At 46.5% G+C, this 13036-nt stretch overlaps 1 protein-coding gene across 2 annotated transcripts in view; it reads right to left on the bottom strand.

Annotated features, from left to right (window-relative positions):
• LOC139229919 (probable ATP-dependent RNA helicase DDX17) overlaps positions 1-13036 on the bottom strand; it is a 41234-nt gene that overhangs the window by 17211 nt on the left and 10987 nt on the right. For both annotated transcript variants that reach the window (XM_070861551.1, XM_070861550.1), the window contains exons 4-10: positions 12169-12302; positions 6982-7047; positions 5775-5916; positions 4065-4225; positions 3651-3823; positions 3411-3521; positions 2787-2848 (exon numbers count right to left, since the gene is read on the bottom strand). In XM_070861551.1, coding sequence (XP_070717652.1) covers positions 2787-2848; positions 3411-3521; positions 3651-3823; positions 4065-4225; positions 5775-5916; positions 6982-7047; positions 12169-12302 — 849 coding nt within the window. The remainder of the gene's footprint in view (positions 1-2786; positions 2849-3410; positions 3522-3650; positions 3824-4064; positions 4226-5774; positions 5917-6981; positions 7048-12168; positions 12303-13036) is intronic.

Below are 13036 nucleotides of genomic sequence, written 5' to 3'. Positions count from 1 at the left end.
TATGTGAATCCAAGTTAAAAGATGGACAGAACATTGTTTTAAGTGGAGGAAGCATGAAGGGAAAACATGAATTGGGTCTTGCAGCATGACAGATGATGCAGGTTATTGGAGCACAGATTTAGGGCCCAAGTTTCCACATGATTTGCACCTGATTTTTTAGGAGCAACTGGTGGAGAACAGACTATCTTAGAAATCGCAATTCTCCACATTTTTGTTTCTGCAGTTCTAGTCAGGTAGAACAGTTCTACTTTGGAACAGAATTTTTTCTTCAAAAGGGGGCATGTCCAGCCATGACGCCTGATTTGAAAGTTTCCACAGTGAAAACGTACTCCAAACTAAAGTAGAATGGAGCAAGTGAAGATTTTTGTATAACTGAAAAAACCTGTTCTACGCATTAAAAAAATCAGGCGCAGGTTACAAATTAGGCGTCCACAACGAGGTGGGGGGGGGGGGGGAACTCATTCAATTCTACAATAAATCCTATTTATACTTCTACAAATATTATGCAAATAAATCCAACCTGAATAAATGATTTATAAGCAAAGAAAAGATTAAATAAACCATCTTCCTACCTGTGTGAAAGTGCTTCAGACACGGAGAATTCTGCAGCCGTTCGTTCCCGCCGGGGGGGGGGGGGGGGGGGGGGGGGGGGGGGGGAGAAATTAAACAGTCGCTTCGTTCCCGCGGGGGGGGGGGGGGGGGGGGGGGGATTAAACAGTCGCTTCGTTCCCGCGGGGGGGGGGGGGGAATTAAACAGTCGCTTCGTTCCCGCGGGGGGGGGGGGGGGGGATTAAACAGTCGCTTCGTTCCCGCGGGGGGGGGGGGGGGGGGGGGGGGGGGGGGGGGGGGAAATTAAACAGTCGCTTCGTTCCCGCGGGGGGGGGGGGGGGGGGGGGGGGGGATTAAACAGTCGCTTCGTTCCCGCGGGGGGGGGGGGGGGGGGGGGGGGGGGGGATTAAACAGTCGCTTCGTTCCCGCGGGGGGATTAAACAGTCGCTTCGTTCCCGCGGGGGGGGGGGGGGGGGGGGGGGGGGGAATTAAACAGTCGCTTCGTTCCCGCGGGGGGGGGGGGGGGGGGGGGGGGGGGGTTAAACAGTCGCTTCGTTCCCGCGGGGGGGGGGGGGGAATTAAACAGTCGCTTCGTTCCCGCGGGGGGGGGGGGGGGGGGGGGGGGGAGAATTAAACAGTCGCTTCGTTCCCGCGGGGGGGGGGGGGGGGGGGGGGGGATTAAACAGTCGCTTCGTTCCCGCGGGGGGGGGGGGGGGGGGGGATTAAACAGTCGCTTCGTTCCCGCGGGGGGGGGGGGGGGGGGGGGGGGGGGGGGGGGAATTAAACAGTCGCTTCGTTCCCGCGGGGGGGGGGGGGGGGGGAGAGAATTAAACAGTCGCTTCGTTCCCGCGGGGGGGGGGGGGGGGGGGGGATTAAACAGTCGCTTCGTTCCCGCGGGGGGGGGGGGGGGGGGGGGGAATTAAACAGTCGCTTCGTTCCCGCGGGGGGGGGGGGGGGGGGGGGGGGGGGGGAGAGATTAAACAGCCGCTTCGTTCCCGCGGGGGGGGGGGGGGGGGGGAGAATTAAACAGCCGCTTCGTTCCCGCGGGGGGGGGGGGGGGGGGGGGGGGGGGGGGGGGGGGATTAAACAGCCGCTTCGTTCCCGCGGGGGGGGGGGGGGGGGGGGGGATTAAACAGTCGCTTCGTTCCCGCGGGGGGGGGGGGGGGGGGGGATTAAACAGCCGCTTCGTTCCCGCGGGGGGGGGGGGGGGGGGGGGATTAAACAGCCGCTTCGTTCCCGCGGGGGGGGGGGGGATTAAACAGTCGCTTCGTTCCCGCGGGGGGGGGGGGGGGGGGGGGGGGGGCAGTGAGAAGGCTGCAAGTGCTAATGTGCTTTTATTAAAAAAAATTCAAAAATTAAACAGCTACAAAGAACTACAAAAATGGCCGACTGCCAATGTTTCCTTCACACTGAGCATGCACGAACGCTCCAACGCGCAGCATTGCGGGCAGGAAAAAAAACCTAATTTGAATAGTACCCGCCCCCTCCCACTTACAAAATCGGCGTGAGTGTAGGCTCCGCCCCCCTGGGCGCCGCGCCAGGCAGACAAGGAGCTGCAGAACGCTCCAGAATTGCGAGGTTTTTTTAAGGCGCCGTTTTAGGCGCGAAAAACGGGCGCCCAGCTCGGAGGGGTGCCCGTTTATCGTGTGGAAACTTGGGCCCTTAAATTTAAACCTGCCCGAATGATTCCAGAGGGTCATGAAGCAGATTCACAAGCACAGCCAGGCTGTCAATTAACTTCAAAATCTATCTGGGAAAAGGATTGGATTCAGATAGCCAAATAGTCCATGGAACATAGCAGTTGTTATGCTACTGGGATTAGGGGAGTGAATCTTGCCAGTGAATGGCAGCAAACCAGGATTGAATTCAGGAGATATGGAGGTTGTTGAATGCATTTGAAGTTCTGTTTGTTACCTTTTGGGAATGGGGAGTATTTACACAGGGCTTTCCCTTGGAGATTAAACAGTAGAGTCCACAATAGGGTAGACGCTATTTCGTCCGAGAAAGGAATGGGCTTGCTGGACCGATGGCTCCTCCGTGCTTTTTGTTCGCATAATGGTTATTATGAAGCCCCCTTTGGTCTCCAGTGAGTTAGGCTGGAATGAACTATAACAAATCTGAAAGCAGCAGTAAGTTCAAGTATTGCAATTCATTAAAATGTAACTCATAGTAAGAGTCAAATGAACACTAACTGCATTGCAACTAGGCATCAACATGGGAAAGACACCCATCCTCACCATTTAGGACCCAGTCTCTCTCCGGCTGACTTTTATCTCCATGAATGCACATCGCCGGCCAGCTGCAGGAATGAAGAAAGGCGTTGAGGTTCACAGGCAGTGTATTGTCTGATACAGCCCTAAATTACACACCGATGCCCCTAACTTTCCAAATTGTGTTTCCTACTGTGACTACACTTCAAATAATTTTCGAGGGACTGCCTATGATGATACTTTCTTGGCATGTTGGTTCCTCATACTGCAAGACTTTCTTTCAAATGTAGAAGGCGAGATTGCCACCCCCACCAGAGGCTGCTGCCACCCCCACCCCCCATCCCATGTGCATGTCTCCTTCAGAAAGCAGATCGGCACCTGTCCTTCTGCTCTCCCTGACAACTGCCAATTGGATAGAGCGAGAGTGGGTTGCTCTTGGGCCTCGGTAACCTGTCGCTAGAAAGTGCACAGCCACAGTCCTTCCTGCTCTCTGTCCCTGTGGCATCCCCGTGTTATGATGCAGTGCCAAGATCAGTAACGGCGTAGGAAATTACCTGAATATATGCTCTCGTACTCTGGGGAACCAACATGTCAAGAAAGTGACATTTATTTAAAAAGTGCCAGTGAGGGTTGGAGTGCAACAATGCCTACCCGTCTCTCCTCATTCTGCGGGTCAGCTCGTCACAGCGACGTTTGGTCTCTACAAAGATGATGGTCTTATTTTCTTTCTCAGCCATGATTTCCTCCATCAGGTGGAGCAACCTGTAATTAAACACATTCATTCAGACACCAATCAGTGCGCACAATTCTGCACCTCACACAGCAAGGCATCACCTGGCAGCCCAAGTACCTGGGTACGGTTCACTTAATTCTAGCAAGTGCAACACTCACTTCAGGTCCTTTTCAGTCTCCTGACACACATCAACGATTTGGAGGATATTGTGGTTGGCACTCAGCTCCAGGGCACCAACATTGATCTGGACGTAGTCCCGCAGGAAGTCCTCTGCTAGCTGCCGCACCTCTTTTGGCCAAGTGGCACTCCACATCAGAGTCTGTCTGTCCGGCTGAAAGAAACAAGAGGCAAAGTTTCTACCATGAGTCCACTGTGCAAAGTGCCATCTCCAATCTCAGTATCCCAGTCCACAGACGTACTGTATGGAATTACATTGCGCTGTGCTACAATGAGGAGTGTTTAGGCTCAAGCTGCCTGAACTGGCAGCTGATTTTAACTACAGCACACTACTTTACAGAGACAGTCATTTCAACGATGCTTTCAATTTCCACTATTCCTCTTTCTATTCTTACCCGGATCTGCTCCACGATTTTCCGGATCTGAGGTTCAAAGCCCATATCCAGCATGCGGTCGGCCTCGTCCAGCACCAGGTAAGTACAACGACGCAGATTAGTCTTACCAGCTTCCAGAAAGTCAATGAGACGGCCTGGGGTTGCAATGCAGACTTCCACCCCTACAATATGGCACAATGTTACAATGGAACATACAAAGTATAAGACCAGAATAAACCACTCCTCTACCAACGAGTGGCCAGTCCCAAACTTAAAAACACCATGCTTAATTCCTCTACTCAATTATTCCCATCTGCCACTTTTGTTAAGTACTATTTTATCCAATCCCGCATATTCTCTATCTAAACTGAACTGGTGTGTAGGATTGTCACTCTGCTCGGTTGTCATAGGATGTCCATGGGTAAGTGACAGATTGGGGTGGTTGGGTGCTCAGGTCAGATTTCGGGGGGGGGGGGGGGGGGGAAACCATTTGATTTCTTACAATCAACCTGGATACAGGAAGCAATTGCAAGCTGTTGACATTTGCAGGCGATACTAAAATGGAGTAGTGGGGTCAGAGCATGGAGTAAACAAAAGGCACATGTAAAGTATTTCACACTGGGTAAAAATGTGAGTGTGATAGTTTTAATGAAGTGATTAAAGTGAGTACAGGAAGACTTGTGGACCTTGTAGTAACATTACACTCATTATTTTCAATGTTGCGAAGCATTAAAAAAGCAAAACAAAATGATGCAATGCACAGCAGTAGACTATATATCTGGGGCACCTCACATGGAATATGGTGTACGATTCTGGTCACCATGCTGCAGAGAGACATCCTTATATTGGACGATACAGTAAAGAGCAACAGCAATGATCCCAAATGTAATGGGGATGATCCATGGGGCAAAATTATAGAAGCTTAAGGTCTATAAATTCTGGACGTATAAAGTAATAAATTGTGTAAATAGATATGGGTAAATCAAAAATATTTCTTCAAAGTCAGGCTGGTAGAATAAAAGGACTAAATGTAATTATTAAAACTATTTATACAAAGGGCGATAAACGTGTAGAATAGCCGACCAGGTAAATTGTCAAAGACAGCGAGAACACAAAATGCAAGTGGGACTCGGCCGGGCGCTGGAACCCAGATGTGCTTTGGGCCAGCAATACTGAGTGCGTTGCTGGCCTGCAAGAGTGCACAGACACCAGCAAAGGAGTATTCCTAGCAGAGTGCTGGTGCCTCAATGGCATAAATGGCACTTGCTTACCTTTAAGGTTGCAGGCTATTGCACCATGATATGTAGGATGACTCGGCCCAATCCTGTCCTCATCTGGCATTTACACATGTTGCATTGCAACAGAGGGATAGCAATCAGGAACAGGCACTTGCTCCGATTGTTCCCTTTCCTAACTCGCACGCTGAATACATTACGACACTCCTACTACCACGTTAGCTGAGCTCAACAGACAGTGCAGCCTGGGAGTTGCCTTGTCCGTATAGCCTAGCTACTCACTGCTTAAAGCCACTGAGCCAAGAGAAGTTGGGACATTTTCTAGCTCCAAAAGTACATAGTTTCTGAAAATATATTATGCACAAAGTTGAAGTAGTAAAACTTGAAAAAGCATGAACAGCCATGCAGTCTTTGCAACATCAATGTACATGGGAGGCTTTAGTATCTATACAGATGGATTCTCTGTAATAAAGCGATCAGTCACAGCCATACATACCTCTCTCCAGGTCCCGGATCTGAGGGCCTTTAGGTGCACCTCCATAAATACAGGTGCTCTTTATTCGAGAAGATTTCCCATAGTCTTCGGCGACCAGCTGCACCTGCTGTGCCAGCTCCCGTGTTGGTGCCAATACCAAGCACTGCCAATGGAGAAAACAGGATCATTTAACAAGTGCAAATGAAAAACTCTTTAAAAGCTGCAGGTGAAACCCCCATTATCCATTCCCTGACTCAGAGGATTAACAGGCCTCCCATGACTCTGTAACCAGATAATAAGAGGTATGCAGGACTGATGTGGGAAGCAGCTAAAGTGATCCTCTCCTCTTCAATGAGATATCAAATGACAAATATAATCCGACTTTTCTGCTTCCTCCCCATCCCCCAATAGTTCGAGATCTTTCTCAGCTTCAAATATTTCTCTTTCAATGAAAAGATTAAAACGTGTCTGCTTCGAATATTCCTTGTGGTAAAGCGTCCCTGGCTCCAACAACCTGCAGCTTTAATTTGCTTGGTCACAATTCTAAACCAATGACCCCTAGTCACCGACTTCACAACCAAAGCAACATCTCTAATTCCCCTCTTAAACTTCTCTTCCCACTATCTATATTCCTCTGTATTTTTGTTTGTTTAGTTTTAATCTATTTATTCTTTGATGCAGCACATCCGCAAAGTGCGACCATTGTTGTTCATTTCAGCCGGTGCCCACCAGCAGATGGTGGCACTTCCCCAGACACCAACATCCAGACTCACTCAAATCTTCACCTACAATGACTAGTCATTGCACCAATTTCAAAGCTCAATTTCTTCCCTGTCACATGCAAAGGTTAGGAAATCTACCAAGAAAATAACAAAAGATTTCCATTTTAACTTTAACAGAATGCTCAAACATTTCATGGTGCTTCATGAGTTACTTTGTAAAGAAGTGGCTGTTATGTAGACAAATGTATTTTTGACCAAATCTCCAAAGCGCAGCAATCTCTCAGGATTGTACTGGATCGTCACCTGGATTATGTGCTCAAGTAATGGTGTGGGGCGAGATCCCACAATCTTATCATTCAGTTACGAATGCTACCATTTGAACAAGCTAAGATATGGTTCTCTACAGTCTTACAACAAATAACCAAACTATAAAATGTTGCCACAAAACAACCGATGGAGAGAGAGAGAGCAGTGCAATGTGTTAAGGTTTAGAGTCGAGCACTCACAATGGGGCCATCGCCACGCTCCAGGAACGGTTGGTGGTTGATGTGTACAATGGCTGGCAGCAAGTACTGCAAAAACAAACACTCACTTACATCATTCTGTACATTTACTCATTACATTGTTAAACTCTCATATTAAAAATATACAGCTCAATAATAAACTTCCTGATGCTATACGTTCCCCAGGCACAAGAAGTTCAGGGGACCTTAAGCACGGAGCAAAATGAAATCTGTATTTAAACCAGGCCACATTATATCCTATATCTAGAGTGCCCCTGTCTGCTGCCAGCTTTGTCAATAGTTTTATTAAAAACACCGGCTGCTCTCCACTAAATTTTTAATATACATTGGCGCTTTTAGCATCTGTAAAAATGAAACATACATTGCAACTTTGACCACGTGTGGCACCAGAGTCCTGGTAAAACTGAAGTTAACGCTCCCGTACCTAGTCATGCCTGACTCATAAAAAGATCTTGGTGGTTGGAGGCCACCAACTCACCCCCAGGACATCGCTGCAGGAGTTCCCCAGCATAGTGCTCTAGGCCTAACCATCTTCAGATGCTTCATCATTGACATTTCCTCCATCATAAGGTCAGAAGAGGGGCTGGGCTGTTCACTGTTGATTGCACAGCGTTCAGCAATTCCTCAGATAATGAAGCAGTCCATGCCCGAATGCAGCAAGAGCTGGATAACATCCAGGCTTGGGCTGATCAATGGCAAGTAACATTTGTGGCAGACAAGTGCCAGTCAATGACTACTGTCAGCAAGAGTGTGTCTAACCACCTCCCCATGACATTCAATGGCAGTAATATTGTCAAATGCCCCATCATCAACATCTTGGGGGGGTGGGTCACCATCAAACTACAGCAGGTATTCTGAGGCAAGTGTCCAACCTCAGACTTCCCAAAGCCTTTCCAATATCTATAAGGCACAAGACAGGACTGTGATGGAATACTCGCCACTTGCCTGGATGAGTGCAGCAACAACACTCAAAGCTCAACACCACCCAGGACAAAGCAGCCCGCTTGACTGGTACCCCCACCTTAAACATTCACTCTGTCCACCACTGACACACCGTGGCTGCAGTGTGCACCAACTACAAAATGTAGAACAATTCACATAAGAAATAGCAGGAGCAGGCCATCTGGCCCCTTTCGCCTGCTCTGCTATGGCTGATCTGATCTTGGCCTCAACTCCACATCTCTGTCCTCTTCCCATAACCCTCGACTCCCTTATCATTGAAAAATCTATCTATGTCCACCTTAAATATTCAAAGACCCAGCCTCTACAGCTCTCTGCGGTAGAGAATTCCAAGGATTCACAACCCTCAGATGAAATTCCTCCTCATTTCCGTTTTAAATGGGCGACCTCTTATTCTGAAACTATGCCCCCTAATTCTAGATCCCCCACCAGGGGACACATCCTCGCTGCATCTAATCTTAAACATTTCAATAAGATCACCTCTTACCTCTCATTCTTCTGAAGTTCAATGAATATAGGCCCAACCTGCTCAACTTTTCTTCTTAAGACAACCCTTTCATCTCAGAAATCAACCTCGTGAACCTTCTCTGAACTGTCTCCAATGGAAGTATATCCCTCCTTAAATAAGGAGACCAAAACTGTACACAGTACTCCAGGTACAGTTATAGCAGGACTTCCCTACTTTTATACTCCATCCCCCTTGCCAATAAAGGCCAACATTCCATTTGCCTTCCTAATATTACTTACTGTACTTGTATTTCATGTACAAGGATCCCCAGATCCCCCTGTACCTCAGCATTTTGTAATCTCTCCCTATTTAAATAATAATTTACTTGTCTATTTTTCCTACCAAAGTGCATAACCTCACATTTTCCCACAATATACTCCATCTGCCAGATTTTTGCCCGCTCACTTAGCCTATCTACATCCCGTTAGATTCTTTGCACCCTCCTCACTTGCTTTCCCACCTATCTTTGTATCATCAGCAAATTTGGCTGCATTACACTCGGTCCCTTCATCCAATTAATATAGATTTGTAAATAGTTGTGGCCCCAGCACTGATTCCTGTGGCACCCCACTAGTTAGTTTGCCAACTTGAAAATTACCCATTTATCCCAACACTCTGTTTTTTGTTAGCCAATCCTCTATCCATGCTAATATATTACCCGCAACCCCGTGAGCTCTTACCTTGTGCAGTAACCTCTTATGTGGCACCTTATCGAATGCCTTCTGCAAATCCAAATACACCACATCCACTGGTTCCCCCTTACCCACCCTGCTCGTTACATCCTCAAAGAACTCCAGCAATTTTGTGAAACATGATTTCCCTTTCATAAAACCATGCTGACTCTGCTTGACTGCATTATGATTTTCTAAATGTCCTGCTACTGCTTCCTTAATAATGGACTCCAGCATCTTCCCAATGACAGATGTTAGGCTAACTGGTCTATAGTTACCTGCTTTCTGTCTCCCTCCTTTTTTTAAATAGGACGTTACATTTGCAGTTTTCCAATCCTATGGGACCTCCCCAGAATCCAGGGAATTTTGGTAGATTACAACCAATGCATCCACTATCTCTGCAGCCACTTGTTTGAAGACCCCAGGATGCAGGCCATCAAGGTCCATGGGACTTGTTTACTTTTAGTCTCATTAGTTTGCCTAGTACTTTTTCTTTAGTGATAGTGATTGTTTTAAAGTTCCCCCTCCCAATAGCCCCTTGATTATCAATTATTGTGATGCTTTTAGTGTCTTCTACTGTGAAGACCGATACAAAATATTTGTTCAACGTCTCTGCCATTTCCCGGTTTCTCATTAATTCCCCAGTCTCATCCTCTAAAGGACCAACGTTTACTTTAGCTACTCTCATCCTTTCTATATACCGGTAGAAGCTCTTACTGTCTGTTTTTATATCTCTTGCTAGTTTACTCTCATAAGCCATCTTCTCTCGTTTTTTTTTAAAAAAGTCGTCCTTTGCTGGTTTCTAAAAATTTCCCAATCCACTGGCCTACCACTATTTGTTGCAACATTGTATTCAATTTGATAACATCCTTTACTTCCTTAGTTAGCCACGGATGGTTCATCCTTTTAGTGTCTTTCTTTCTTACTGGTATATATCTTTGTTGAGTTGTGAAATATCCCCTTAAACGTTTGCCACTGCTTTTCTATTGTCTTACCCTAAATCTATTTTCTTAGTCTTAGGATAAGGGGTAGGCCATTTAGGACTAAGATGAGGAGAAACTTCTTCACTCAGAGAGAATTGATAACCTGTGGAATTCCCTATCACAGAGAGCTGTTGAAGCCAGTTCATTGGATATATTCAAGAGGGAGTTAGATATGGCCCTTACGGCTAAAGGGATCAAGGGATATGGAGAGAAAGCAGGAAAGGGGTACTGAGGGAATGATCAGTCATGATCTTATTGAATGGCGGTACAGGCTCAAAGGGCCGAATGGCCTACTCCTGCACCTATTTTCTATGTTTCTATGTTTCCAGTCCACGTTACCCAACTGTGCCTCCATACCGTTGTAATTGCCTTTATTTAAGTTCAGGACGCCTTTATTTAAGTTCAGGACACTAGTTTGAGACCTAGCTGTCTCACCCTCAAACTGAATTTGAAATTCTACTATGTTTGATCACTCTTCCCAAGAGGATCCTTCACTACAAGGTCATTAATCAATCCAGACCAAGGCTTCTTCGACAGCATCTCCCAAACCCATGACCTCTACCACCTAGGACAAGGGCAGCAGGCACATAGGAACAGCATGAGCTGCAAGTTCCCCTCCAAGTCACACACCATCCTGACTTGGAAATATATCGCCGTTCTTTCAACATCGCGGAGTCAATATCCTGGAACTCCCTCTTTAGCAGCACTGTGGGAATACCTTCAACTCTTCGGTTTGTAGCGGTTCAAGGCGGCGGCTCACCACTACCTTCTCAAGCTCAACTAGGAATGAACAGTAAATGCTGGCCTTGCCAGCAGCACCACATCATGAACAAATTAAAAGATAACTTATGAAGAGAGATGAGAGAAGTTGGGATTGTGTCGAGGAGGTTAAGGAGAGATTCAATAAAAGTTATTCAAAATTATAAGGAGATTTGATAAGAGTCGGCAAGGAGAAACTGTTTCCACTGGCAGGAGGGCCAGTAATGAGAGGACACAGATTTTAAATAATTGGCAAAAAGGTGGAAGAGAATGAGAAATTTTCTTCATACATTTGTTTTTAAAAAAAAAAAATAAACACAGTGACTTCTTACGATCTGGAATGCTCTGCCTAAAAGGGTGGTGGAAGTAGATGATGTTATAAGGAAATTGGATAGATACTTGAAAAAGAATGCGATGGCACCAGCACCTTGTAGAGAATCATAAGTCCCTCTACGTGGGACATTCGCACATGATCATTCTCCAGCAGCAAAAAGAAATATGTGCATTTATATAATCGCCTTGCATGGTTGTTTTTTAGGCAGCCATAGCAGCAGTCTGTGCACAGCCAAGTCCCACAAACAGCACTGAAATGAATCACTGGTTAATCATTTTTGGTGATGTTGGTTGCGGGATAAATGTTGACCAGAAATTCCCTGCTCTTCTTAGAATGATACCACAGTATCTTTTACATCCACTTAGAAGGAAGACAGAGACTCGGTTTAATGTCTGATCTGAAAGACGGCACCTCTACAATGTAGTATTGTATTGAAGTGTCAGCCTAGATGCAATTGGAGACAGTTTGATGCCTACCCCAAACCCTGTATTAACATAAATTGGCACCAAGTAGACAATTCCTATCAGTCTTGTTGATCAACTTCTGAAATTAATGCACGCTTTCTGAAACCAGGTGTTTGTATATATTTACGGTTATATAAAAATCCAGGAACCTATTACAAACTTTTCAAAGACTGAAAATAGAAACAAAATATCCAAAGACCCAGAGTACAAAAATATCATCTTTCTGGGTGTGCCAGGAACATACTTGCTGACAAGAGGAAAAGAATTAGGTCTTTTATGATGCTGAAAGGTCACATGCCTGCATGGCTGTGTGTGCCCACCAACTCAAAGAAACAGCATCCAAGTGACTGCCCGCTCCAGGATCGTCGTCTACTTGAAGGCCAAATAAAGAATGCAACTTTGGGGTGTAATGTAAACTGGCAATAACTGACCTAAGAATCATCACATTTTACCCTTTCACACAAAAGGAGGAAAAGTTGTAAGTACTTACAGCCAGAGTTTTGCCAGATCCAGTCTGTGCAATTCCAACCATATCACGCCCACTGAGTGCCACGGGAAAGCCCTGGCACTGGATTGGTGTCGGCTCCACAAAATTCAGCGAACACAGAACATCCATCACATAGGCTGTGGAATGAATAGCAAAACATTCACATTTGGCATCTAAAAATCACAAGAACTGCTGATGCGTCGGCATCTATGAAGAGTGCAGCTAAGTTATTATTTACGGTGTAGATCCTTCATCAAAGAAAAAAATACAGATGAACAGCATTTAAAAAAGGAAACGGTGGAGGAAAAGGCTCGGGATGGTAGTCTGCCCTGTAAAATCCTCGTGTCTCCTATTAATATCACGTCAGACATTTAACCTTCTCCTGTTTTCTATTTAAGCACATTACAGGTCACTGGTTCTGCGAGCACACTTGTAAGTGTATGTGAGCTTTATCCTCCCTTCTCTTTGTTCCATTTAAACGCTGTTTACCTGTCATTTCTTCCAGTTTTGATGAAAGTCGACACCTGAACTCGTGTGTGATGCGGAGGGACCTGCTAAATTTTGCCAGCAATTAGTTTTTGTATTTAAAATTACCAGCTATGTTACTCGTTCATCAACAACACTCAACTGGTAGCCTTGAGTGAGAAATCCCCTAACTGTAGCCACCAATCCCGTGCAACATTACGTCACCAAGATCCAGGTTGCTGATTGGAGCATGGGCAGGTACTGCAGGAGCAGCGAGGTCAGGTCGAAGGAGCGGTGAGAGACTGTAGAGGGATGTGATCGGGGCCCAGGAGAGGCGTAAGTTCGGGGCGCAGAAGAGGCGAGGGCCAGCACGGACCAGCCCACGATGCGATATGTGTGCACTAGG

The sequence above is a fragment of the Pristiophorus japonicus genome, chromosome 19 (genome assembly GCF_044704955.1).
Source record: "Pristiophorus japonicus isolate sPriJap1 chromosome 19, sPriJap1.hap1, whole genome shotgun sequence".
Taxonomy (NCBI): domain Eukaryota; kingdom Metazoa; phylum Chordata; class Chondrichthyes; family Pristiophoridae; genus Pristiophorus; species Pristiophorus japonicus.
Note: the sequence above shows the minus strand (reverse complement) of the source record. Positions and strands in the feature narration are given on the sequence as shown.